The 24,332-nt window shown below is 46.2% G+C and overlaps 1 protein-coding gene across 2 annotated transcripts; it reads left to right on the top strand.

Moving 5' to 3' along the window:
- The first annotated feature begins 1,926 nt into the window (after positions 1–1,926).
- Positions 1,927–23,060, top strand: LOC106908393 (solute carrier family 45 member 3). 2 transcript variants are annotated; one of them, XM_088006091.1, is made up of 6 exons: positions 1,927–2,207; positions 14,801–15,090; positions 18,794–18,984; positions 19,055–19,715; positions 20,532–20,797; positions 21,071–23,060. In XM_088006091.1, exons 2-6 carry the CDS (start codon positions 14,943–14,945, stop codon positions 21,449–21,451), a joined length of 1,647 nt encoding a protein of 548 aa, XP_087862217.1. In that variant the 5' UTR covers positions 1,927–2,207; positions 14,801–14,942; the 3' UTR covers positions 21,452–23,060. The 2 variants fall into 2 exon arrangements, with proteins under 2 accessions (XP_087862217.1, XP_087862218.1); XM_088006092.1 differs by having other exon boundaries at positions 1,927–2,157.
- The last annotated feature ends 1,272 nt before the right edge of the window (positions 23,061–24,332 follow it).

A 24,332-nucleotide genomic window follows, 5' to 3' on the forward strand; every position in this document is an offset into this window, starting at 1 on the left:
GTTCTGCTCCACCAGCTCTGGTCCAGGTTTGCTCCTGTTAAACTGAGTTGTTTCCTTCCACTGTCACCACATGCTTTCTCAGGAGGAGCGGCTCCAAGGTCACAGGAAGGTCCTGTGTTTGTGTTGCTGCCTGGTTCTTCATGAAACACAGAACTTCACTTCTTTATTTTTATCTGCTACTTCCAATAAGAATCATTTCTGCGGTTTACTCTCTGGACGTAACCGAACATTAGCTATGATTTAATCTTTCATTTCATTGCCGCCTTTTATTATTTCAGTACATAATTTTTTCCATTTTTCAGTATTTCAGTTTTGTTTAGTTTACTGTCACTTTTTTAAATCACACATTAACTTTCCCTCCCAATATTTCTTCTTTGCATTTTCTCCACTCCTTTGCATTTATTTACAGATAATTTTTCTCATGTTCTCTTTTCTTTTCCTTCTCTTTACGAGCTAAAATGAAAAAGTTGGGAGGAGATCCAGAGTCAGCTTTTGTGACCACAAGTGGGAAGGAAAGCCTGCAGAGTTGGCCAGCGTTGACCGCTAGGAGAGCAGCTGAACCTGAATCTCCTCCCAGTTTTTATTTCAGCTCTTAAAAAGATTCAGAGGAAAAAAGAACAAAGAAATCTGTAAATGCAAAGGAGAAAACAGAAGTGGAGAAAATCCAAAGAGGGAATATATGGAGGAAAATAAGTCAAAGTATGATTTTTAAAAAGTAGCAGAAATTACTATTATTAAAGGGAAAATATGAGAAAAGAGAAAAAATAAAAAGGAAGCTAATATAGTGTGAGAACTCAGTAGCGCCTCCTCTGGCTGCAGGTCTGAACATCTTCAGCTCTGCCAGATGGATCGAAAACATCTGAGAACATCAGCTTTCAAGTGTTTCCCAAGATTTTCAGTTGGATTCAGATCTGGCCTTTGACTAGGCCATTCTAATTCCTGGATCAGCTCTGATCTACACATATCTCTGAGTCTTCAGGTTGGTTGTTCAGCTGGAAGGTGAACTTTGACCCCAGTCTCAGCTCCTCTGCTGGTTTTCCTCTAGGATCATCCTGATTAGCTCCATCCATCTCCCCACCACCTCCCACCTGCTTCCCACAGCATGATGCTGCCACCTCTGTGTTGCCAGTGGGTGTGGTATGTTTGGGTGATGAGCAGTGCTAGTTTTCTGCTTTGGTAACAACACTGAGTTTTATTTAGAGTTAAAATACAAACACCATGCTATATTTAAATTTCACTTTTCAACTTTGGATGTAAAATTAATTAGCTTTAAAGTCAAGATTAGAATTAAGTCTTAATTTTGAGCTTCAAAGTTTTATTTAGAACATACAAAACCCATAACATTAAGATCAAAAGTCATAATTAGGAGTTTCAAAGTAAACTTGACTGCAATCTTTGAGGATGAAAACTCACACTGTGACTTAAAATCACAATTATGAGAAAAGTCATAATTTGACATTCAAAGTCATGATATTGAGCCATAAAATTATGACTAGTCAAAATGTCAACTTTTAAAGTGCCCATTTTGGGATGCTATGTTATGCTTTGACTTCCAAAGGCAGATTTAACAGACATAAACCCATAATTTTAACTTTCAAAGTTATAATTATAAATTTAAATCTTATTATCATAACATATTGGGCTCCTTTTTTAATTATTTGACTTCTAAAAATAGCATCGTCTGCCTGATTGTACTGGATTATGTTAAAGCATGAGTAAACCAGGTCCTGGTGGTATTTACTTGTTTGCATTCATTCCTGTAATTTTCTATCAGCTTTTTGTTACCACTTCCGGTTGGGGGCCACATTTTTTTGGCTTACAAAAGAAAAGAAAAGCTTGTTGACGGCAGTTGTGAGATCATTTAACATTTACTGCAGTGCCTCTTGTTTAATGTGAAAGTTGATGTTTCTTACATATATGTAGAATCACGGAGGCATCTGCTTAATAGTTTGTTTATTAATCAGTGAATAAAGCGTCGTTTCATCTACGTGGTTTTATTTTGAAAAACCTCGCCGGATGTCGCTTTCCGCAGCAACAGTAGCTTGACGGCTGTTGTCACAGCTGGGCAGTTGGCTCGCTGGAAGTTGAGCAACAGCCGTCTGGAGCGAGCGAGTCGCGGCGTGGATTTCCAGAAGCCCCGCAGAGTCCACGGAGAAGGTTCGTCTCTGGAAAGTCCATCACCACGGTTCAGAATCCCATCTGTGAAGGTACCGGTCTCATTTAAACCCCGGGCTGCTCGTTGTTCGGTACTTTTCGTTAGTGTTGAAACTTGTTCATTGAGTCTTTTTCCAACCATCCGCCGCCTTCAAACCGCAGGCTACAGATTCATCATTTAACCCATATATGGTCGCTCAGTGCCGTCTTTCTCCTTTAAACCCGGTTCGGTGGTTCGGCTGAGACCCGCAGTAGACGTGTGGGATAGCGGTGGAGCCTGCGGCTAAAAGGTGTCCGGTTAGCCCGCTTCCAGCCGCCGCAGCGTGGTGCTTTCTGGAAGTTTGTCCGCTCGGCAGCGCCGAACACCGGGCTCCGTGCTCGCTGACGCGCCTGTTAGTGCCATGATGGCAGAAAGTGATCCGAACCGGACCCGAGGAAAGGTTCTTGTCCGTGTGGAGGGTCGCCGTAGCCCTCTGTTTGACACATGGAGGTCTGGGGGTCGTGGTGAGGAGACCCCCGTGGAAAGTTACAAACTCCTCAGGGCTGAAAGTGCCGCTGTTTCGATGAACAGACCCACCATCCTGCTGGTACTGAACCGAACCGGCACAACATTTATGATTGTTAGAGTATTTTACCAGAAAAAAAAGCAAGTGTGAAACTTTTAATTGAGCAGGTTTGAAGGAGATCAGTGAGACTTTTAGTCCGTGTGACTCATCCCTAATTACCGTGAAATGTTCCGCAAGCGATCTTTGATTGGTAATTAGAAATAATATCAGTTAATTAACTTACAATAATGCCTTTATTGGGCCAAAGAGACATCAGAAAATTCAATTTAAATCTAATTTGGTATGTTGAATAGATATTAAGCTCAAACGTCCAGAGGAAGTTGATGAATCAAAGTCACTGATTCATTCTACTGACAGAGGAAAACCTATCATACAATGATCGGCTTTTAATTGTTTTGTTTTGTTTTTTGTGAAATTAACACAAAAATTACTAGTATTTTCTTAATCCCAAGTTGATTTAAATATTTAACATTATTTAATGAGTGTTTTTTTTAAAGTTCATTAAGAAAATCAGCCATTCAGTTTCTTTTTGATTATTTTTTCAGATAAAACATTATAGATGATTTGTTATTAATATCTGCTGGAGGCAGAGTCTGGGTGAGGCTGGGCCGCATAAAGGATTCCACAAAAAACATTTAAAAGATATCCCCAAATGTCATCAACATTTAATTATTTCTCCAATACATGAACTGCACTCTGTGGATTGACAAAGACATGATGAGGGTGTGACAAAATTTACTTTATTCCACTTGGCGTCGCTCCGGTTCTATGTTTCATAGAAGTCTTTAGCCAGCTAGCAACGTATGGAGAACGTCTCGACACGTGACATCATCACCGCTTCTACTTGTCAAACAGGCGGCGGATGACGAGCAGCCCGTCGCCGTTCTCTGTGTTTGATCCTGGCATTAATGGTAGAAAGTATCGGAATGGCGACTGCAGGGAAGGAAAACTGGTACCGGACCGGTCCATCATCTGCCGCACTATTGTTACAAGCGTAGTGTGCATGAAGTCAGTGTAGCTTAGCCTAGCACCGAATGTCAGCCATGACGAAGAACAGCGGGCGGGACTCCCTTTAGAGGGCCCTCACCCTGTGGGCCGCACTAATATTATACTTTCATATCACGGTGGGGCCACCAGACATCGTCCTACGGGCCGCGAGAATGAGACCTCTGGTGTAACTGGAGCTCCAGATTCACTGCAGCTGCTGCCTGCTTCCTCATTCTGTTGGAGCTCAGAAGGTCAGAAGGGCATCTCAGGATTTTCAATGTAAACTCAAAGAAACCTGTCGCTGAAGGCAGAGATTCAAACACTGAGATCGTCTGCCGAAAACAGAGGAGAGATTCTCTTGTCTGCCACCACCTCCACTGGGTCAACAGGACACCCCAGGACAGAGCTGGATTTCCTGAGGATCTTGTTCAGTCTCTTCCTGTCAGCAGTGGAGATGCTGCTGCCCCAACAGACCACTCCATAAAAGATGGCTGATGCCACCACAGCATCAAAAAGGTCCTGAGAAGAGCCCCCCGCACACTGAAGGACCTGAGTGTCCCCAGGAGATGCAGTCTGCTCAGTGCTTTCTTGTAGAGGGCAGCTGTGTGGTCAGTCCAGTCCAGCTTGTTGTTAAGGTGAACACCCAGGTACCTGTAGGACCTCACGATCTCAATGTCCGTTCCCTGAATGTTCACTGGCACAGAGGAGAGTGTTTGGACCTGGGGAAGTCCACCACAAGTTCTTTTGTTTTTGCTGTGTTGATCTGCAGACAGTTCCTCTGGCACCATTCCACAGAGCTCTGAGTCGGTTCTGTTCTCCCCAGCATCTCCATCCTTGATGAGGCCGTAATAATTGGGGCCTGCCCATAGCAATGCATGGAGGCACCTATTGTTCTACACCCAATAGAATGTCTCTTTATTCTTCCGTATTTATTATTCTTCCATCACTGTTAATGCGGCTCGTACCGCTGCGTGCCCACCCACAAAGGTGGTATCAAATCGTGCGGCTCGATGCCGAGAAGGGAGCTATTATTTTTATTGGGGATCGGAGTTACGATGGCGACGTAAAAAGCGAAAAACGAGCGAAATTTCCAACTGCCGAAACACAGAGTGTAACTGACACCAACTGCCGCTTTTTTAGAGTGAGAAAAAGAGTGGAATTTTGACCCCAAAATAATTTTGAAATCGCTCTCATGGGTGCAAAAATTGGTCTATCGGTATGAAAGTCGGTCATGACATTGATACGCATGCCTGCTCCGGTAAAATGTCTTCGAAATTTCTCTAGGGCTGACGGTTTTCTGTCAAGGTGCTTCAGAGCAAAATCAAGTGACAGGGTACCTTCAGGCACTCCACCATTCATTTTCAGACTTTTCTGAAAAATTTCTGAGCTCAGCGCACACCTTTTTTCTCTCATCACTGTAATTACTGTGAATGAGCTACAGATATGAATCGCTCTACTATCGGAGACGACAAATAGCCCTCTCATATGCTTCAAACGGTTTTTGGATCGGCCTTACGGATCCTGAACGGGAAGCAGTCGTTCGGACTGCTTTTTTCATTAAAACTGACTAGGTGTCTCATAAAGTTAGATAAGCCTGACACACACAGGGCACTTTCATCACTATAGCAACAGAATGCAGAGATAGGGAGGACTGCTGGGGTTTGGACTACAAAGACTCTGTAGTTCTAAACATGGCGGAACACTTTAATACAGAGGGCAGAGCAGAAGGTCAGAACTACAACATGGCGGAACACTCAATTATTACAGAGGAGGGCTGAGCTGGCAGTTAGAACTACTTCCTGTTTTGGGCATTATACAGGTGGATTAACCAAACCACTGTCACACATTGGATTAGTGTGGTTATGAAAATTGAGTTTACTGAAAGTTTCAAAATAAAACTCTGCAAATTCCACTCACGAAAGTGCACCGCCATAGGTGGTGCAATAATATCAATCTTTTTTTATGTTTTTTTTCTCAGGATAGTGAACTGCCTTGCACAGCAAGGCAGTTCATTAACATCAGCACAAACATTAGCATTTCACTGCCACCCACTAGTGCACTTCCTTGCACGCATTAGCATTTTACCTAAAATAAGCTTTTAGCCAATTTATTTACTTATTAGCCATGTTTAGAATACTGATTGGACTGAGTCAATGGGTGACATCATGGTGGTGATACCCCACATTCTACTGATACCATTCATGCTATTATTAGCATTTTGGCTAATTTTACCGTATGCAACATACTGAATGGTACAAGTACAGCTTAGTCCACATGGTTCTGACTCTCCACAGGTTATTGACTACATTGAAGCTTTCTTTAGAATTAAGGCTAATTTTTAGCATCGGAACGCTGGGTCCAAACCGACGGTCACACTTTGGCAGGCCCCTTAAAATTTCTGCAGGAATTTTCTAGTATTACTCTATTATTACCCCGTTATTACCAGGGGTGAAAGTAGTTTTAAATTCTTGGGGGTACTATGACAAAAATAAATAAATAAATACACACACACACACACACACACACACACACACACACACACACACACATATTCCTTCTTTGTGTGGTTTGGAGTTTCTGTGCTGATTAATTTTTTTTCGAAGCGATAAAAGCTGGTTAGCTCTTGAATTGCTACATAATAAAGCTGTATTTCCCTCAGCCCACTGTTATCATTTTGGAGAAAATCTCAACATCAATATTTTCACTAAATAAGAGGCCAAAAAAATAATTGTTTGATAAAGGAAAAGCCTCTCAGACTCTGAGCCCGACAGCACCAAACTATTTTTTATTATATTAGACAATTTAATTTCACATAATTATTGCGGTAGAAGCCATTTGTTTGTTAAATACTTAATGAAACATATTTACCGTGTTTGATGTTTGTTGTAAATGACGTATACTCACAAAGAACGAGGTCATCGGTCCAAGTTTGTCGTTTATTGACCGATCAGAAACTACAGCAGCTGTGATTCGCCACAGCAAAGGTAAAACAACCTGAACAGGTGATCAACTCTAAACCAATCGCACCTTTTTATTCTCTCTGTCATTTAAACACACCCGTTGCCATGGCAACCTCCTGCGCTCCACAAGCCGACCAGAGATTACATTAAAAACATTCAGTCCGTTATGATATCAGGTTTTCAGGCTTGATATTTATTTTGCGATCATTAATAATCCTCCCTGAACACAGCGGTGGTTGATTAGTTCATTTTTAACTCCTGCTCTGCTCGTTGCTTTGGTAATGGAACCGAAACGCACAGAATTGCGCAACACCGTGTAGAAACAATAATCACAGATTATTATTGTTGTTGGGTCATTAATTTGAACACATTTTGTTGTTGTTCTTTAATAAAGTTCTGAACGTTTTGATAAGCAGCCAGAGGACCTGCTGGTCAGTTTGTCACTGGGAAAAAGGTTATTTATTAAGTCGTGTTTTAGATTGTTCTTGAAAAACTAATCAGTCACGGCTGCACAGTGAACCCGTTGATGTTTTACAGCAGACAGCCGCTCCCCTCTCTTGCAGGTACTGCGTGACCCCGCTAAATCTTTTAGGGGTACACAGTACCCGACCGTAGCCCCCTACTTTCACCCCTGATTATTACTCTATTACCCCGTTATTACACTATTATTACACCATTATTAAGCCATTATTACTCCAGTATTCCACCAGTATAACCCAATAGCTTCCTGTCAGGCATTGGGAGCTCTCTTCAGGCCGGGAGGTTGAAGCCGACCCCCCCCCAGCCCTTCTGCAGTGCCAGGTCATCTGGTTCCCGTCCTCCGGAGCTGGCCTGGGATCAGTGTGAGTGCTGTCGCCTCTCCTGAGTCTGGCAGCAGAGCTCTGAAGGCTGTGTGGCGGCGGCCTAACCCTTCCCTTCTGTAATACTGGCAGTCTGCTCTGGCAGCTGGGAGAAGTCTAGTGGCAGTTTTAGCTCACCCAGTTCACATTATGTAAAGATCTCCTAATAAACAAATTTTTCTATCCAGTTATTAATCAGTTAATTGACAAAATAGTCACCAAATCCACTCTACACTGTTTTTATTTACTGTATTTACACTGTATGACCCAGCTTAAACTACGTGCTGCTGCTGCATTTTCGGCAGTAAATTAAAATTTGTCTTGTTTAGAAAAAGGAACAGAATTATTTATATTTATTTTTGTTACATATTTTTAATATTGTATGAAATTAGCTTAAGTGCTTAAATAAAAAAATCTGCAGATTAATCAATTCTTGATAGAATAATCGAGGGCTGGGTTAGTTTAGGTTTAGGTGAGTGGTCCGGTTGGGTCCATTCTGGGGACATTTTGCAGCTCTGTGACAACCTGGAGATTTAAAATGATTTGATTTCAACAGGGTAGCCCTAAGACAGTGTTTTTCAACCACTGTTCCGCAGCACACTAGTATGCCGTGGGTGATCGTCAGGTGTGCCGTGGAAATTATTGAATTTCACCTACAGTACCGTATTTTCCGGACTATAAGCTGCTACTTTTTTCCTAAACTTTGAACCATGCGGATTGTAGCCCGGTGCAGCTTTTCTGTGTATTTTTCTTCAACCACCAGGGGGCTCTCTAGCAGGAAGTGAATCATTAGAAGTTAAAATTGCAGATCAAAGAAGAACGCGTTAATTTTCATTTAGAACAACCACATGCTAGCAGCAGGCACGACGAAGTGTTTTCAAACTCATGTGATGCAGCTTTTAAGTTGAGGGCTGTTGAGCTGCCACTACAGGAGGGAAATACAACCGCTGCACATAAACTCTGTGTGAACGAAACCATGGTTAGTAGTGGCTAGCGGCGTAATCATGTAATTTTCTTACCACTAGATGGCAGTAGGTACAGAGCATTTTACATTAAAACGAGAGAATTAGTGATGCATGAATGTTACAGGTAGCTGTGAGAGCATCGTATCTAGTAAGACTGACGACAGCGATGGAAAAGAAAGTGAAGCTCAGCAGTAGTTGGAAAGAACATGGGTCCATTTCCCTCAACATGTCTGTGTGAAGTGAGCTTCTCAACTGAAACCAGAGAGAGACTGAGAGCTGTTGAGGAAGAGCTTTGTCTTTCTTCAATTTTTCTCAATCATGACATCGTCAGTCTAACACAGAGCTTCTCAATTCCAGTCCTGCTCTGCATGTTTTAGATGTGCCTCTATTCTAGAACATCTGATCCAAATGATTGCATGACCTCGTCTGCAGCCATCAGTACTGCGACCTGTTAATCAGGTGTGTAGCAGAAGGGAAACGCCTAAAGCATGCAGGGCAGGGGGCCTGATTACCGGAACTGAGAAACACCGACAGGAAGTGGCTTGAATCAGGAGTGACTTTCCAGGAGAAATGTCTGTTTGTCTGAAATCTGGAGGAAAGTTAAGTGGAAGAAACATTTTGATTAATTTGAGATTTTTAAATAATACATAATTCCCAACATTGAAAATTATTTAAATGATCTAAACGGGTATTAATTGGTTTTCAGTGAAACATAATGGTCATGTGGTCTGTAGTTTTAGAGGAGGCATCTGGGTTTAAAAAGATACAAATCCCATGTTGCAGCAGCAATAAACCCTGGAGTTGATCAAAACATTTCTGGTTGATGGTTCTAATCCACCAAGGACTCCTGGTCCAGTCCAGGTCCAATCCTGGTCCAGTCCCGTTCCAGTCCAGGTCCAATCCTGGTCCAGTCCCGTTCCAGTCCAGGTCCAATCCTGATCCAGTCTCGGTCCAGTCCAGGTCCAGTCCTGATCCAGTCCTGACCCAGTCCTGATCCAGTCCCGTTCCAGTCCAGGTCCACTCCTGATCCAGTCCAGGTCCAGTCCAGGTCTAGTCCTGATCCAGTCCCGTTCCAGTCCAGGTCCAATCCTGATCCAGTCCCGTTCCAGTCCAGGTCCACTCCTGATCCAGTCCAGGTCCAGTCCAGGTCTAGTCCTGATCCAGTCCCGTTCCAGTCCAGGTCCAATCCTGATCCAGTCCCGTTCCAGTCCAGGTCCAATCCTGATCCAGTCCCGTTCCAGTCCAGGTCCAATCCTGATCCAGTCCCGTTCCAGTCCAGGTCCAGTCCTGATCCAGTCCAGGTCCAGTCCAGGTCTAGTCCTGATCCAGTCCCGTTCCAGTCCAGGTCCAATCCTGATCCAGTCCCGTTCCAGTCCAGGTCCAGTCCTGATCCAGTCCAGATCCAGTCCAGGTCCAATCCTGATCCAGTCCCGATCCAGTCCAGTCCTGATCCAGTCCCGATCCAGTCCTGATCCAGTCAGGAGTCGGTCAGCTGGTGGCGCCGGTATCCATGACGACCACTATTGGAGCAGAGTCCTATCAGAAACGTGGAGCTAGCTAGCAGTAGCGGGTCCTGCTGCCAGCTCTGAATCGTTTAAATAAATCCGTTCATTTGAGGTTTGCTGCTCTGTGCAGAACCATTAGATATTATTATGGAAAGAGAATCAAACGTGGCTCCTCTTTGGGTTCAGGGCCAAAGCGCTGCTGCAACCTGACAGCTAAACACAGAAACACCAGCATGTTGCTAGATGATGGCGACGTCTGGTCAGAAAATTAAAAAAGAAGCAGCACAAGTCATTACTGTTTGCAGGGATTTTAATGTGACGAATATTTAGTGATGAGTTGAACTCTTAACATTTTAAGTGTTTGATTTTCTTTTATAGTGTGAAAAATGAGATTCCAGCTTTGCACGTAATGTTTAAAGCAATTCAGGGGAAATCCTTTTAAACCAGTAAACCAGTTCAGCGTTCTGCTGATCCACAGCGTCGCTAATAGGAAATGTGGACATTTGGCTCCTAATTCATGCCGTGATTAACCACTTTCTGACTTAATTAATATGGTCAAGATGGAAAAAGTGGAATTTGGTAAATAATGAAACAGATTTTTATGAGGTTCTGAATGTTCCAGTGAATGTTTCCACCCAGGAAACTGAATGTTTGGGCAACTTAAAACCAGGAAGGATGGATTCCTGCAGATGACATTTTTCTGTTATTCTGCTGATGATGGATATTCATTTAGTCTTCCCCAGACGTGAGGGGCCGTGGCCCCCCGGGCCCCAGCCTTAGTGCCCTGTCGTTTTAAGGATGGGTTTGAACTCCATGTTGGACAGAAGGAATAAAGTCCTTATTAGTATTTATTAAACTCAGCTGATGGTTTCTCTCCTCAACTTTAGAGAGTTTACTTCCAAGTTTTGGACTTTATTGCCTCCATTAAATTAATAAGATCATGTTGTTACACGTTGACCTTTATGTAGAGAAATGCCTAAGTTTCCTCAACTTCTTACCATAAACAATTTATTTTGTCCCATAGAATGAAGTAAAAGCAAATATGGACCCTTGGAAGACATAATCAGATGAAGTACTTTAGTTTCTGCGTTTACATGTTGAAGCAGCCGAGGATCCAGAGGCAGAGCGGACCGCGCTTCAGTCCCGATGAAGGAAGGGAAAACATCAGGAACGCCGATGGACTCTTCAGTCCTGAGTGGCGGTGTAGCAGCAGTGGTGGTCCTGGATCAGAACTTGGGTCTGGATCTGATGGACCAACAGGATCTCCGTGTTTAACAAGAGAAAAAAATCACAAGAATCCAGATTTACTGAAACTCAGAATCGGCGAATGTGTTTTTTTGTTTTTTTTACTGTCTGTCAGCCTCCATTTTGTAACAGTGCAGGATGTCCTGACATTGCCGTGGAGACGGTACTGGGACGTACGCAGAAAGCACTAAAACAAACGGAAACCAGAGAAATGAAAGCAATTAATTCGGATCAGTCTTGGTTGAAGGAAACATTTTGGACTCATTGACTGAGCTGGACAGCAGGACAACCTGTCTGCAGACAGGGGGCGCCGTCTCTGGCCTCTGCTGCAGGACATTAGCATGTTCCTTTGGGTCCTGGTCGATCTGCTGCAGCGCCTCCTGGTGGCTCCTCCTCCCTGGTTCCTGACCTTCAGCCTCCACTGGCTCCATTTTCAGGCTGCATGCAGCTTCTTACGGACACGCTGGGCCTGACGGGGCGTAACCATGGTTACCAGCGAGCCGGAACGGTCGGCCGGTCCACAGCGCTGCGTTCATGGTAACGGTAGGCAGCAGAAAGCTGCAGATAGGCAAAACGCTGCAGCTTATCAGGACACCGTTGGACACACAGCTGTCCTGAGGGACGTCTGTGAGAACAAAGTTCAAACATGGATGTTTGAACTTTGTTCTCACAAAGTCGTTTTTAAATCGTTTTTATTGACATTCTACTAGTACCATCACATATGACGATTAATTTTGAAGTCCATATCACCCACATGTCCTGAGAATTGGCTTCTTATGCATTACTATGACAGATAATTAATATGATGCAAGTAGGCTTTGTCACTGTAATAAAGCTTTGAATTAAACAACTCGGCATAACATGCCGAACTGGGCGAGGCCACGCCCCCTGCAGGCCCTGTTCCTCTCAGGGTGTACATACTTTGGTCACATGGGCCAAAAAAATACAAATCTCAACAATGCAATAGATGAATTGAACAGATAGTGAGATATTTATGTGTGAACTATTGCAGAGCCAAAACTGCAGGTTTATGGAAGAAGTGGAAAAGGTGGGTGTGCTGTGGTGGTGCAGGGGTTAAGCACAACCCATGTATGGAGGCCTTAGTCCTCGACGCGGCCGTCGCAGGTTCGATTCCCGGCCTGGTGACCTTTGCTGCCTGTCTTTCCACTTCTCTCATTACACAGTTTCCTGTCAATTAACTATCAAATAAAGCTCACTAGAGCCAACAAAGCCTTTAAAAAAATGGAAAAAGGGTCAGCCAGTTTGGTGTGGGGTGAGAGGGGTAACGGTGTGGGGTGAGAGGGGTAACGGTTGGGTGAGAGGGGTAACAGTGTGGGGTGAGAGGGGTAACGGTTGGGTGAGAGGGGTAACGGTGTGGGGTGAGAGGGGTAACGGTGTGGGGTGAGAGGGGTAACGGTTGGGTGAGAGGGGTAACAGTGTGGGGTGAGAGGGGTAACGGTGTGGGGTGAGAGGGGTAACGGTGTGGAGTGAGAGGGGTAACGGTGTGGAGTGAGAGGGGTAACGGTGTGGAGTGAGAGGGGTAACGGTGTGGGGTGAGAGGGGTAACGGTTGGGTGAGAGGGGTAACGGTTGGGTGAGAGGGGTAACGGTGTGGGGTGAGAGGGGTAACGGTGTGGAGTGAGAGGGGTAACGGTGTGGGGTGAGAGGGGTAACGGTTGGGTGAGAGGGGTAACGGTTGGGTGAGAGGGGTAACGGTTGGGTGAGAGGGGTAACGGTGTGGGGTGAGAGGGGTAACGGTTGGGTGAGAGGGGTAACGGTTGGGTGAGAGGGGTAACGGTGTGGAGTGAGAGGGGTAACGGTGTGGAGTGAGAGGGGTAACGGTGTGGAGTGAGAGGGGTAACGGTGTGGAGTGAGAGGGGTAACGGTGTGGGGTGAGAGGGGTAACGGTGTGGGGTGAGAGGGGTAACGGTTGGGTGAGAGGGGTAACGGTGTGGGGTGAGAGGGGTAACGGTGTGGGGTGAGAGGGGTAACGGTTGGGTGAGAGGGGTAACGGTTGGGTGAGAGGGGTAACGGTTGGGTGAGAGGGGTAACGGTGTGGAGTGAGAGGGGTAACGGTGTGGAGTGAGAGGGGTAACGGTGTGGGGTGAGAGGGGTAACGGTGTGGGGTGAGAGGGGTAACGGTTGGGTGAGAGGGGTAACGGTGTGGGGTGAGAGGGGTAACGGTGTGGGGTGAGAGGGGTAACGGTGTGGAGTGAGAGGGGTAACGGTGTGGGGTGAGAGGGGTAACGGTGTGGGGTGAGAGGGGTAACGGTGTGGAGTGAGAGGGGTAACGGTGTGGGGTGAGAGGGGTAACGGTGTGGGGTGAGAGGGGTAACGGTTGGGTGAGAGGGGTAACGGTGTGGGGTGAGAGGGGTAACGGTGTGGGGTGAGAGGGGCTTCACTGCTGGAGCCTCTGCTGGCTGCTGACTGGACTTCATTGTTTTAACTCCGCTATTGAATAATAACATATTTCAGTTAAAATCTGATTGTTTGAGCTGCTGAAGGGGTCAAAGGTTATATCCAGTCAGGAGACACTCCACAGTCTGCTGGCTTTGAAGCAACCTACTCTTCAGTGAATGATGGAGATACAGAGAGTCCAGTGAAGACCAGGTCAAAGTTCAGCCACATGACCGAGTCCATCAGGGTTCAGCAGAGTTCATACCAAAGTCCAAGCTGGAACCTTCGCATGTTTCTGCTCTGCCAGTGTTTCTCAGGCTGAGGACCCCAACTGGTCTGGGGACCACAGTTTGAGAAAGCCTGTGGTCTGCCTTGGAGCGGCTCCTCTCCGACTTAGCGTATCCAAACCTATGCTAGCATAAAATAGCATCTAAATGCTAAACATGTAGCAGCTAATGCTAAAGTTGGCGTCCACAGTCCAGATTTCTAAAGAACCTTAATGAATGATCAGAGAAACTCTGGAAAGATGAATAGATAGGAAAACACTTAACAGATTAAAAACTATTTTTAAAAATGTGTTGCTTATAAAGTTATCAGTCAATATTGATAATTATTGACTACCGTATTTTCCGGATGGTAGAGCGCACCTCGCCATAAGCTGCATCTACAAACTGGAAACGTAGATATATAAGCCGCACCGGGCTACAAGCCGCATGGTTCAAAGTGTGGGAAAAAAGTAGCGGCTTATAGTCCAAGAAATACGGGAGTTGTTGGTTTTTATATCTGAAATTCTGTTAAACTAGAGGCGAGACCTTTTCTGTTTTATCCAGTTTTCTCTCCACACTGTAGTTTTTTATTTTTATACAGCTTTGTGGCGCGGTGACGAAACATTAAACTGCTGCTGCACAAGTTACTCAATGTGTTGTTACTAGGAACCCACAGAGTGGGTTGCTAGGCAACCAGAGAGAGTGAGTTAGTTGATGCTGCCCAGGTAGCTTAGCTCGCTGAGAGAGGTTGAGCGGCTAAAGCCTTTCCTTTGCCTACATCTCCCAGAATGCTGTGCATTGAAGTTATCGAATCTATCAGGCGAAATAAAACAATCGATCTGGTCCGGCCGTCCAGAACCAGAGGTCTGATCCTGATATCTGAGCCTCTCTGATTTCCTTCTTCTTCTGCTCCTCAGACCCACGATGAGGAGAAGAAGATGAGTCCTCCAGACGGTCTGGGACAACTTCCTGTTTTTGCTGCTGTCCCTCCCACCCCCTGGACCTCACCCACCCTAAGCTCCTCCCTTCGCCTGGTCCCCAGTAGGGGGCGGTAAGGCGATGTCTGGGTGGCGTTCCCAGGGGCGCCTCCTGCTGCTGAACTCGCTGACCTGCGGCCTGGAGATCTGCGTGGCGGCTGGGATCACCTACGTTCCCCCGCTGCTGCTGGAGGCAGGGGTGGAGGAGCGCTACATGACCATGGTGCTGGGTGAGACTCTCAGATCGACCTCTGACCTCTCCGTTACACAGCCACAATAAAAACACTAACATGATTTATCAGCATCAGTGCTGATTAAACTGCTGCTTAAGCATTTACATAAAGCTACACCTTTATGTAAAAATTAGGAATCTAAAACCAAAGTCTCTGAATTTACTAACAAGTTTCTGATGAGCAAAAATTATATCATTTAGCACCATCAGGAGCATTTCTATTTTAGAGGTCATAATAACACAAACTGTTTACAAACAGAAGTTTTATGTTCCCATTTAATGTCAGTGTTTTCCTGATGAACCAATCAGTCTGTTTGTTGGGCTCTGATTGGTCAAAAACGACTGAGATTCAATTTTAAATACTTTTTAATCATTATTTGTTCGTCTAGAGAAGGGACAGAAAACCCGATTCTGCTGTTTTTATTCAGCAGCCGTTGCTTCAGAAACATTATGATGATGATAAAGTAAATCTGAGCGTCTCGGTCCTGATGCTGAATCTGATAGCTGCTGATTGCTCTCATGGTAACAAGTGATGGTCTACGCCCATATTAGGGCGGTGGGCGGGGCTTCACTCAGGACTTGTCTGCTACACTCAGAGTAGCAGGAAGATGCAGAAGGTCCATCAGAGCTGCACCGATCCATCTGCTCTGATCCTCACCGTTGGCGTTCAGACGCTTTCTTTTTGTACAAGGAAACTTAAAACTTGGGACATTTATTGGTGGTTGAAGTTGTTCTGTTTTGTCCTCCACTGAACTCAAAGCCTGTGATTTTTTTAAAGCTCTTTATTTTGGTGAGAGGCTCCAGGTAGTCTGACCACAGTGAGGTCTAACAGACTTTTTATCACTCACTTTTGTTGTTTACTTTCTCACTGGGACACAAACTTCAGCAGATCATAGCCTCCATCACAGATTCTATTTAGGTGGTTCCCAAAGTGCAGCTCAGGGGCCATTTGTGGGCCTTGAAATGATTTTGTGTGGCCCCTGTCAGCAGTTCAGGAATGGAGCCAATGCAGATGAAGACTTCCTGTAGTTTTTACAGGATGAGACTTTCGACACAGACCACAGATAAATAAATGTAACATTTGTTTATTGAGATTATCAATGCTGCTAAATATGATTTAATGGTTTCATCATACAAAAATTAAAAGATTTTAAATTGTTAATTTTAAATGTAAGATTTAAAGGATTTGGCTAATTTACTTTATAAAAGTTCAAAGAACAGTATTCATAGTTAGATTGTTTTGTTATCATAGCAACAATCTGATGCTGTGAGGTTAATTTTTAAGTTTGAGCTGTTTGCCCACAAATACAAATGAGTAAACTGTAACTATAACTGATTTGATATGGTTTGTTGTAGAGGTGTGCCGATCGATCGGCCACCGATCATAATCGGCCGATTTCCGTGAAAAAGTGTATGATCGGTAATCGCCGATCACACAAACCGATCATCACCTGCTTCTCATTTCCAACCTGCCTGTGCAGCTGGTCTCCTCTTTCCTTCACTCTGCGCAAACGCGCAGCAACAAATCCTAAGCGATGTGGAACTATAACGCACTGAGTGAATGGGGAAGTTTGCGTGTTGCGGCGGAAAATTGAAGCAGGTCAAAATGCATCAACACAACGAATCTAATACGACATAAAAACAATGAGATACTTGACGGAGTTTGGCTACATCGAGGCTCACTGCAGTAAAAAAGACATACGGAGGATCAGACAGCAGGTAAAGCAGCGCACAGCTACAAACACTCACCAGGATTAGCATGACGGTCAGAAAGCTAAACAAATAACCTGGAAAATTATTTAAGTCTTCGAGCTGCGATGTAAGACGCTGGTTCTGCTCTCCTGTTGAACCGCTGCTACGCTACAGGTAGTAATATTTCACAGACGGAGCTTCGCTTCTGCTCCACCTGGTGGTGACTCTCACACCGAACCTGTTTAAAGCTGCAGCATCTTAACCTAAAAATACATTTTACATATTAAAACTTTGCTGTCCTAACATGAGACAGATAATCTCTAAAAAAATAATCGATCTCCTCCCTGTTCTGCATAATTACTCCGCTCAGTCAGAAACAGCCAATCAGAGCTAGCAGTAACCAGCTAGCCGCCATGCTAACAGGAAGTTTTCATTCAGTAACTCTGGATTGTTTATTGTAATGGAACCTGTTTTTGCCTTTGAATGTTAAGTTTTATACTTGAACTTATTGGCAATGTTGAGAGGTTTTATTTTGACTTTTTACATTATTATTATGTACTGCTATTACCGATGGTACAATTAGCAAAATGCTGGTTTTGTTATTTTCTTGGAATAAGTTATTAAAAACAAGTTTTTTGTCTAAATTAAGGTGAATTCATGGTTCCTTTTTCCACATAATGTAACCGGTAGTGGTTATGATAAAAAAAAAAAAACAATTATGTGATCGGTATTGGTGATCGGAAACGGCAGGAAGAAACCTGATCGACACATCTTTAGTTTGTTGCATCGCTTAACCGGAAAAATGCTAAAAATAAAACTAAAATAATATAAAACCAGCGTAAAGTGTGACATCGAGGCGAGGCTAAAGCTCCTCACCGGGCTGGACCTGCATGATGAGGTTAGCACTGGTTCGTTAGCCGCTAACGCTCCGACCAACCGGGACACAGACATGAACTTTACAGGGCAGACAGCGCCACACGCTGGGCAGCGAGTTGAGATGGAAACGCTGCATAATCACAGATATAAATCATTCTCACCGCTCCCTCAACCCGCTGAAAGAAAGACGACAAGTTATTCCTGCGGTTCACGTAGAGCTGCTCAACCAGAGCCAACGCGGCGGGTTTTAGACTCCTACCTTGATGTGGAGTTCTCTAAAGAAACATGAACATGTAAATATCCACACAGGTCAGCCTGAGTCCAGTTTGAGTGAAAGCAGGCGCGTGGTCCATGCAGAGGTAAACTTTAGAGATGAAGCAGCAGCGCGAGGCGCCAGCGTTGTGATTGGTCCGCTCCCCGCTTTAAATAAATCAACTATAAACTTATCATCTAGGAATAAATCTGCTCTGCCAGTGAAACGCTCAGAGCAACAGAGACGCTTGGAATCCGGATTTAAAAAAAGAAAAACAAATTGTGCAGAACATCTCGGTGAGCTGCTTGGCTTTCTGCTTTGCCGCTGGTTCCTGCATGCTGGCGTTCTGAAGAGCTCATGTTGAGCAGATGGAGGCTGAGACATTATGGAATATGTGAACCATTATGTTTTGAATTATACGAGCCATTTTGATGTTCTCTGGTCCTGAATGATGGACGTTTACTGTGAGATTGAGCTTTCTGTTCCATCAGGACACTTTTCCTTACATCTGCCTTGTCAAAGGTTCACCAGCTATTGCTAAGCGCCCCCAAGTGCTCAGATGATAATCAGCTACATAATTCAGAAAGTAGGTCAAGCCGTCAGTTTCACTCAGTGTCCTCATTTCTAATACTGCTCAGTTATAAGATCTGCTGCCAACTGAAGGCTGCTCTCTTTGTGCGGACATGTCGTTCTGTGCTGGTGTTGAAATGCATTACATTTATTCCTTCCTGCAGGTCAGGCTGCAGCATTTACTCATATTTATGAACTTTCTGACTAACGGTCACTGGATCATTTTGGGAAAAGTTCTGATCAGAAACATGATTTTAGGCAGACGGAGTCCGTCCCTGTGAAGCTTGTGGTTTCCCCGGTGTGTCTGCAGGTATCGGCCCGGTTCTGGGGCTGCTCTTCATCCCTCTGATCGGCTCGGCCAGCGACCAGTGCAACAGCAGCTACGGCCGCCGCCGGCCCTTCATCTGGCTGCTGTCTCTGGGCGTCCTGCTGGCGCTCTTCATCATCCCCAACGCCGACCTGCTGGCGGCCCGTCTGCCCTGGGCGGAGCAGACCCTGCAGGTGGGCGGGACCCCGTGGGCCCTGGAGCATGCTGGGAAACCGTCCTCTAACTGCTGCTGCCTTTCTCCAGGTGGGCTTCCTCATCCTGGGCGTGGGCCTGCTGGACTTCTGTGGCCAGGTGTGCTTCACGCCGCTGGAGGCGCTGCTGTCGGACCTGTACCGGGACGAGGAAGACTGCGGCCGGGCCTTCGCCATGTTCTCCTTCATGGTCAGCGTGGGCGGCTGCGTGGGCTACCTGCTGCCCGCCGTGGACTGGAGCCGCAGCCCGCTGGCCGTCTACCTGGGCGGCCAGGCCGAGTGCCTCTTCTCCCTCCTCATCCTCATCTTCGTCACCAGCGTCATCGTCACCATGAAGGTGTCTGAGGAGCCGTCCTGTTCGGGCCCGGCCCGGTCCGGCCCGCTGCCGGAGCCCGGCGGCGGTGGCGCCAGGGAGGCGGGGCGCTGCGGACTCCCTCGCTCCTGCTTCTCTCTGCTCAGGTGCAAGCTGCGGCTGCTGGGGGCGGGGCCTCTGCTCTGCCTGCTGCGCACCTGCCGCACCACCATACCCGCCATCTTCTGGAGCTACTGCCGCGTGCCGCGCGTCATCAGGCAGCTGTGCGCGGCGCAGCTCTGCAGCTGGATGGCCGTCATGTCCTTCATGCTGTTCTACACAGACTTCGTGGGGGAGGGGCTTTACGGCGGCGTCCCCAGCGCGGCGCCGGGGAGCGTGGCACGGCAGCGGTACGATGAAGGTCAGACTCTCCCTCCTCATTCTCTGATTGGTTAATGGCTCAGCAACCTGGAGGCCCAGCTGTAAGCCTGCACAGTTCATTTCAGGGTCTAGAATTCATTTATCGACATTTTAATCTAAAACCAACCAAGATATTTATGGTCTTAGCTATTTATATCCTGGGTTTAGGGTATGTTCCAACATGGCTATCATTCCAACATGATAGCCATGTTGGAATGACTTCCTGGAGGCGGAGTTTAAGGAAGAGCGGGAGCTTCTTAAAGAGACACAGGCCCAATTTGAAGCCATTGGGTTACAAAGTCAAAATTATTTAAAGTTATGTTTGATATATACAACATTTTAATAACTGAAGGTAACATAGTTACTGGATTTATAAAATGATTCTATGTGCTTGGAAAATATGGAATACTGCCCCTTTAATTAGAATTTAACATAAGTGCAAAAATATTAATATTTATTTGTGTTTTGCCTTTTTTAAGCCTCTACTGCAGGGGAGTCCAAAGTGGGTCCTGGAGGCCCGGCATCCTGCATGTCTGATTCTCTCCCTGCTTTTACACACCTGCATCACCTGATGGCTCATTAGAGGCCTAATCAGAACACTGACCTGATGAGGAGGTTGGTCCAACCACCAGGGAGAGAACTAGAACATGCAGGATGCCGGGCCTCCAGGACCCACTTTGGACACCCCTGCTCTACAGTATGTTTTAGTATAGTCAACAATAGCTGGAGACCCGTTAACATCTTTAACACAAAACACGGCAGGCCACCTGGTAGGTTGGATTCTGACATGGTTCTGACCCAGTCCTCTCCGTTGTAGGCATCCGCATCGGCAGCCTGGGCCTGTTCCTGCAGTGCTCCACGTCCACCATGTTTTCTCTGGCGATGAGCCGCTTGCTGCGGCGTTTCGGCCCTCGCCGTGTCTACCTGGGCAGCATGGTGAGCTTCACGCTGTCCGCCCTGGGCATCTGCCTGTCTGGCAGCGTCGTCATGGTGACGGCCATGACCGCACTCACCGGCTTCGCCTACGCCACACTGCAGACCGTCCCGTACACGCTGACCTGCCACTACCACAAGGAGAAGGAGGTACGTGTTGGCGCCCCCCAGTGGTGAGGTTAAGGTGCTGGCGCCCCCCAGTGGTGAGGTTAAGGTGTTGGCGCACCCCAGTGGTGAGGTTAAGGTGCTGGCGCCCCCCAGTGGTGAGGTTAAGGTGTTGGCGCACCCCAGTGGTGAGGTTAAGGTGTTGGCGCCCCCCAGTGGTGAGGTTAAGGTGCTGGCGCCCCCCAGTGGTGAGGTTAAGGTGCTGGCGCCCCCCAGTAGCACTGGTGCTAACCGTTCTATCGCTGCGTCTCGTTGCAGGTCTACTTGTCTCCAGGGAAACCCAGAACCTCGCACAGCAACGGCGTGGCGGCGGGGCAGGACGCCCTCTACCTGACCCCTGCAGAGGAAGAGGGGGGGGTCCAGAACCACAAGCCGCCTCTGTACAGGCAGGACGGGTTGGAATACTTTCCCCTCCAGCAGGGCGAGGCGGGTGGCGAGCGGCGCGGCGTGGGGCTGGACTTTGCCATCTTGGACAGCACCTTCCTCCTGTCGCAGGTCATCCCCACGCTCTTCATGGGCGCCGTCGTCCAGCTGGCCAGATCCGTCACCGCCTACATCGCTAGCTCCGCCCTCTTCGGCGCCGTCGCCATCTACCTTTCAACCCGCATTGTCTTTGACCAGAAGGACCTCCGGAGCTGAGGCAGCCAGGTCCTGCTTTACCCACAATGCCTTAGTGGGTGGGGGGCATCCTCAGGTAGAACCGGCAGCAACACTTGAATAATCTGAATAATCTCCAGGTTTCATCCGAGCCTTTTAGAACCGTTCTGGTTTGGTTCTGATCCATTAGGTTCTTCAGGTCTCCACTGAGTCCAGCTGGGAGAAAATCCCGATATTTATCCATAAACATGAAGTTCTGACCCGTTAAGGCCCGGAAAGGCTGGGACAAAGTATTACCACCTGTTTCTGTTTGTTCCTCCGTTTTCAGGCTCATCAAACACGTTGATGCAGTTATAAATATTAAAATGTGATGAGTGTCGGTCATTCATCACCTGAAATAATATGAAAATTAGATTTTAAAACATAATCTCGTTTTATTAAAAGGAACATCTACCGGCCTGAAAAATCCCACCAAAGTGGGTGGAGCCAGGAGAGGGTGGGGGCGTGGCCAGTTCTGACGGAGGGAAGACGGAGTCAGCGCTAACGCTAACGCTAATTCACCATTTAGTGGCATTTCAGACCATCTGAAGACGTTTTTGTTTCGGATCGTCTCCTCCAGAAGTTCTGCCGATGTCCAGACCCTGAAGGAGCAGAGCAGCCCAGGCCATCATACCACCACCACCTTGTTTGACTGTAGTTTCAGACGCAGACATGAAGTTGGTGCTTCTGGTGTTTCGGCCTACTTCCTGCTGCCAGGTGGTTCTGGACTCTGGGGGTTTGGAGAGATTTCTCGGCTTGTTTGACCGTTAGTTTGATCTGCAGCGTTTAATACCTCCTCCAGCTCTGGGTCAGGTGAGCCTCTCCCTGTTCACTGCTGGTGGATCTGCTGTGGAACCAGTTCAAACTGGTCCAGAGTACTGGTAGCATGCACACACTGACCTCTGGCCTGCTTAGTTTTCTGCGTTGCCATGGTGATGGTTTGCATCTCACTGCATATCCAGACGACGCATAACACCAGATGGGCTTGTTACATAGAAGTGCATGGATACCGTCTCCATAGCAACCATCCCTGAAAAGACCAAAAATGGAGGCTGAACCCAGAGCCAGATGGACATGTGTGTGTGTGTGTGTGTGTGTGTGGGGTAAGAAGCCCCCCACCCCCCCATTAGCGCCACCATCAGGTGAAACTCAGGACTCCGTTGCCGTGGCAGCAGTCAGGAGGAAGGCGGCTGAAGAAGTGCCTGATCTTTATTAAACATGTAAATATGGATTTATTTATTCTGCTCTCCTTCCTGGATGAAACGAACAGACTTCTGGGCTGAAAGCTTTTCTGTGAAAGATAAATTATTTATATAGAAAGCAACTTTAAATCTAATTTATTTCATAAGCATCTCAGAACCTCTGGCTGATACAAAGTCAGTTTTATTATCTGTCATGTTTTGGGGCATCTTTACCTCTGAATGTCCGACGGGTCAATGGAAACCAAATATCCTGTTTGAAACTAAAGTGCCAACTGTCTGGAAACCAAATCTGATATTTTTGATATGAATTCATTTTGCTCCTCTTTATACTCTGGACCAGCTGAAGGAGTGGAGAAATATGCAGTTACCAAACAGATTTTATACAGAATAATAAAAACTTTTATCATCCACTCATGTCTCCTGTCTTTACACCTGAAGATCATTTAAGATAAAAGTTGGTTTATTTCAGTGATTCACTTCCCATGCGCTTTCACAAAAACCCAGATTTCAGTCCCTTTGAAAACATCAGATTAATAAAAATTATTTTAATCCTACATGCTCTGTTATTCCACTGATATGAGCGACGTCACATTCCTGCTGTTGAAGCGCTACTCGACTGAATTTTACTCTTGCATGTAAAATTCATGAGCAGTAAATATTGTGCTAATTATCAGTATTGGACCAAAGAAAGCAAGGCAGATGCAAGCCTTTAAAATTGTGACGCTTTTTATGGGTCAGATAGACTCAAAAAGTTGTAATTGGCTTCCCAGTCTAATTTTTTGTCAGTGGGCCCAAGATTCCTGGCTGCGCCTCTGCTCTGACATGGACGGCGCGTTGACGGCGCGCAGCGTTACTGACGGGAAATCAGGAAAACCTTTGGCTGAAGTTGCGCAGAACAAACTGAAGAGAAGACTGTTGATCTATTCAGACTCAGAACCGGGATCCTTTCAGCCCGTCATCCCGGAACATTTGCTGCTGGTACAACAAGCGACAACATGGAGCTGGAAGAGGAGAAGTTACGCTGCTGACTCAAATGGTGAACAGAAGCAGGAAAATCATCACTGAAATAGTGAATCTAATCAAAATGAATTCAGGTCGGATGACGCTGCGCGTTCAGACCAGCAGGTGAGTCGGTTTCATTTTACATCAGTCCGTGTTTTTATCCTTGCAGAGTAAAAGTTAAATGTTTATCCGCTTGATGGGATCTGGATTAACTGAATGTTAATAAAACCGCAAAGAAATGAAACGTAACAGAAGATGACTTGGGATCCGCTGCGCGGTGGTTCGGTCACTGACAGTAACTGTCAGCCTGTGTAGTTTTAAATATCCATGTCCAGACTCGGTTTGTGTATACCCAGGGGCGCAACTACATATTATTCAGGTGGATGCGAAAACATAAATCGCCCCCCCAAAGGAAGGTACGTAAGGGTGGAGCATAGAAAACATACGGTCGCTCCGTATGAGCGATCATATCTTACCCCCCCCTCCCCCTCCGGAGATGAAGACACGTGAAAGGTAAAACTTGCTACATTTACATTTACATGTGCGCGAGGTGAAGTGTATGTGAAGGCATCATCGGGCGCCGCCCCCTCTGGTGCAGCGCCCCTATGCGCTGCATACCCACTTTTTGCGCCACTGTGTACCCTTGCTTGTGTGGACGCTTGTTTGTATATTGTCCATGT

This window comes from Poecilia mexicana, unplaced genomic scaffold (genome assembly GCF_051168715.1).
Source record: "Poecilia mexicana isolate PSO_F unplaced genomic scaffold, ASM5116871v1 scaffold_6, whole genome shotgun sequence".
NCBI classification, from domain to species: Eukaryota; Metazoa; Chordata; class Actinopteri; order Cyprinodontiformes; family Poeciliidae; genus Poecilia; species Poecilia mexicana.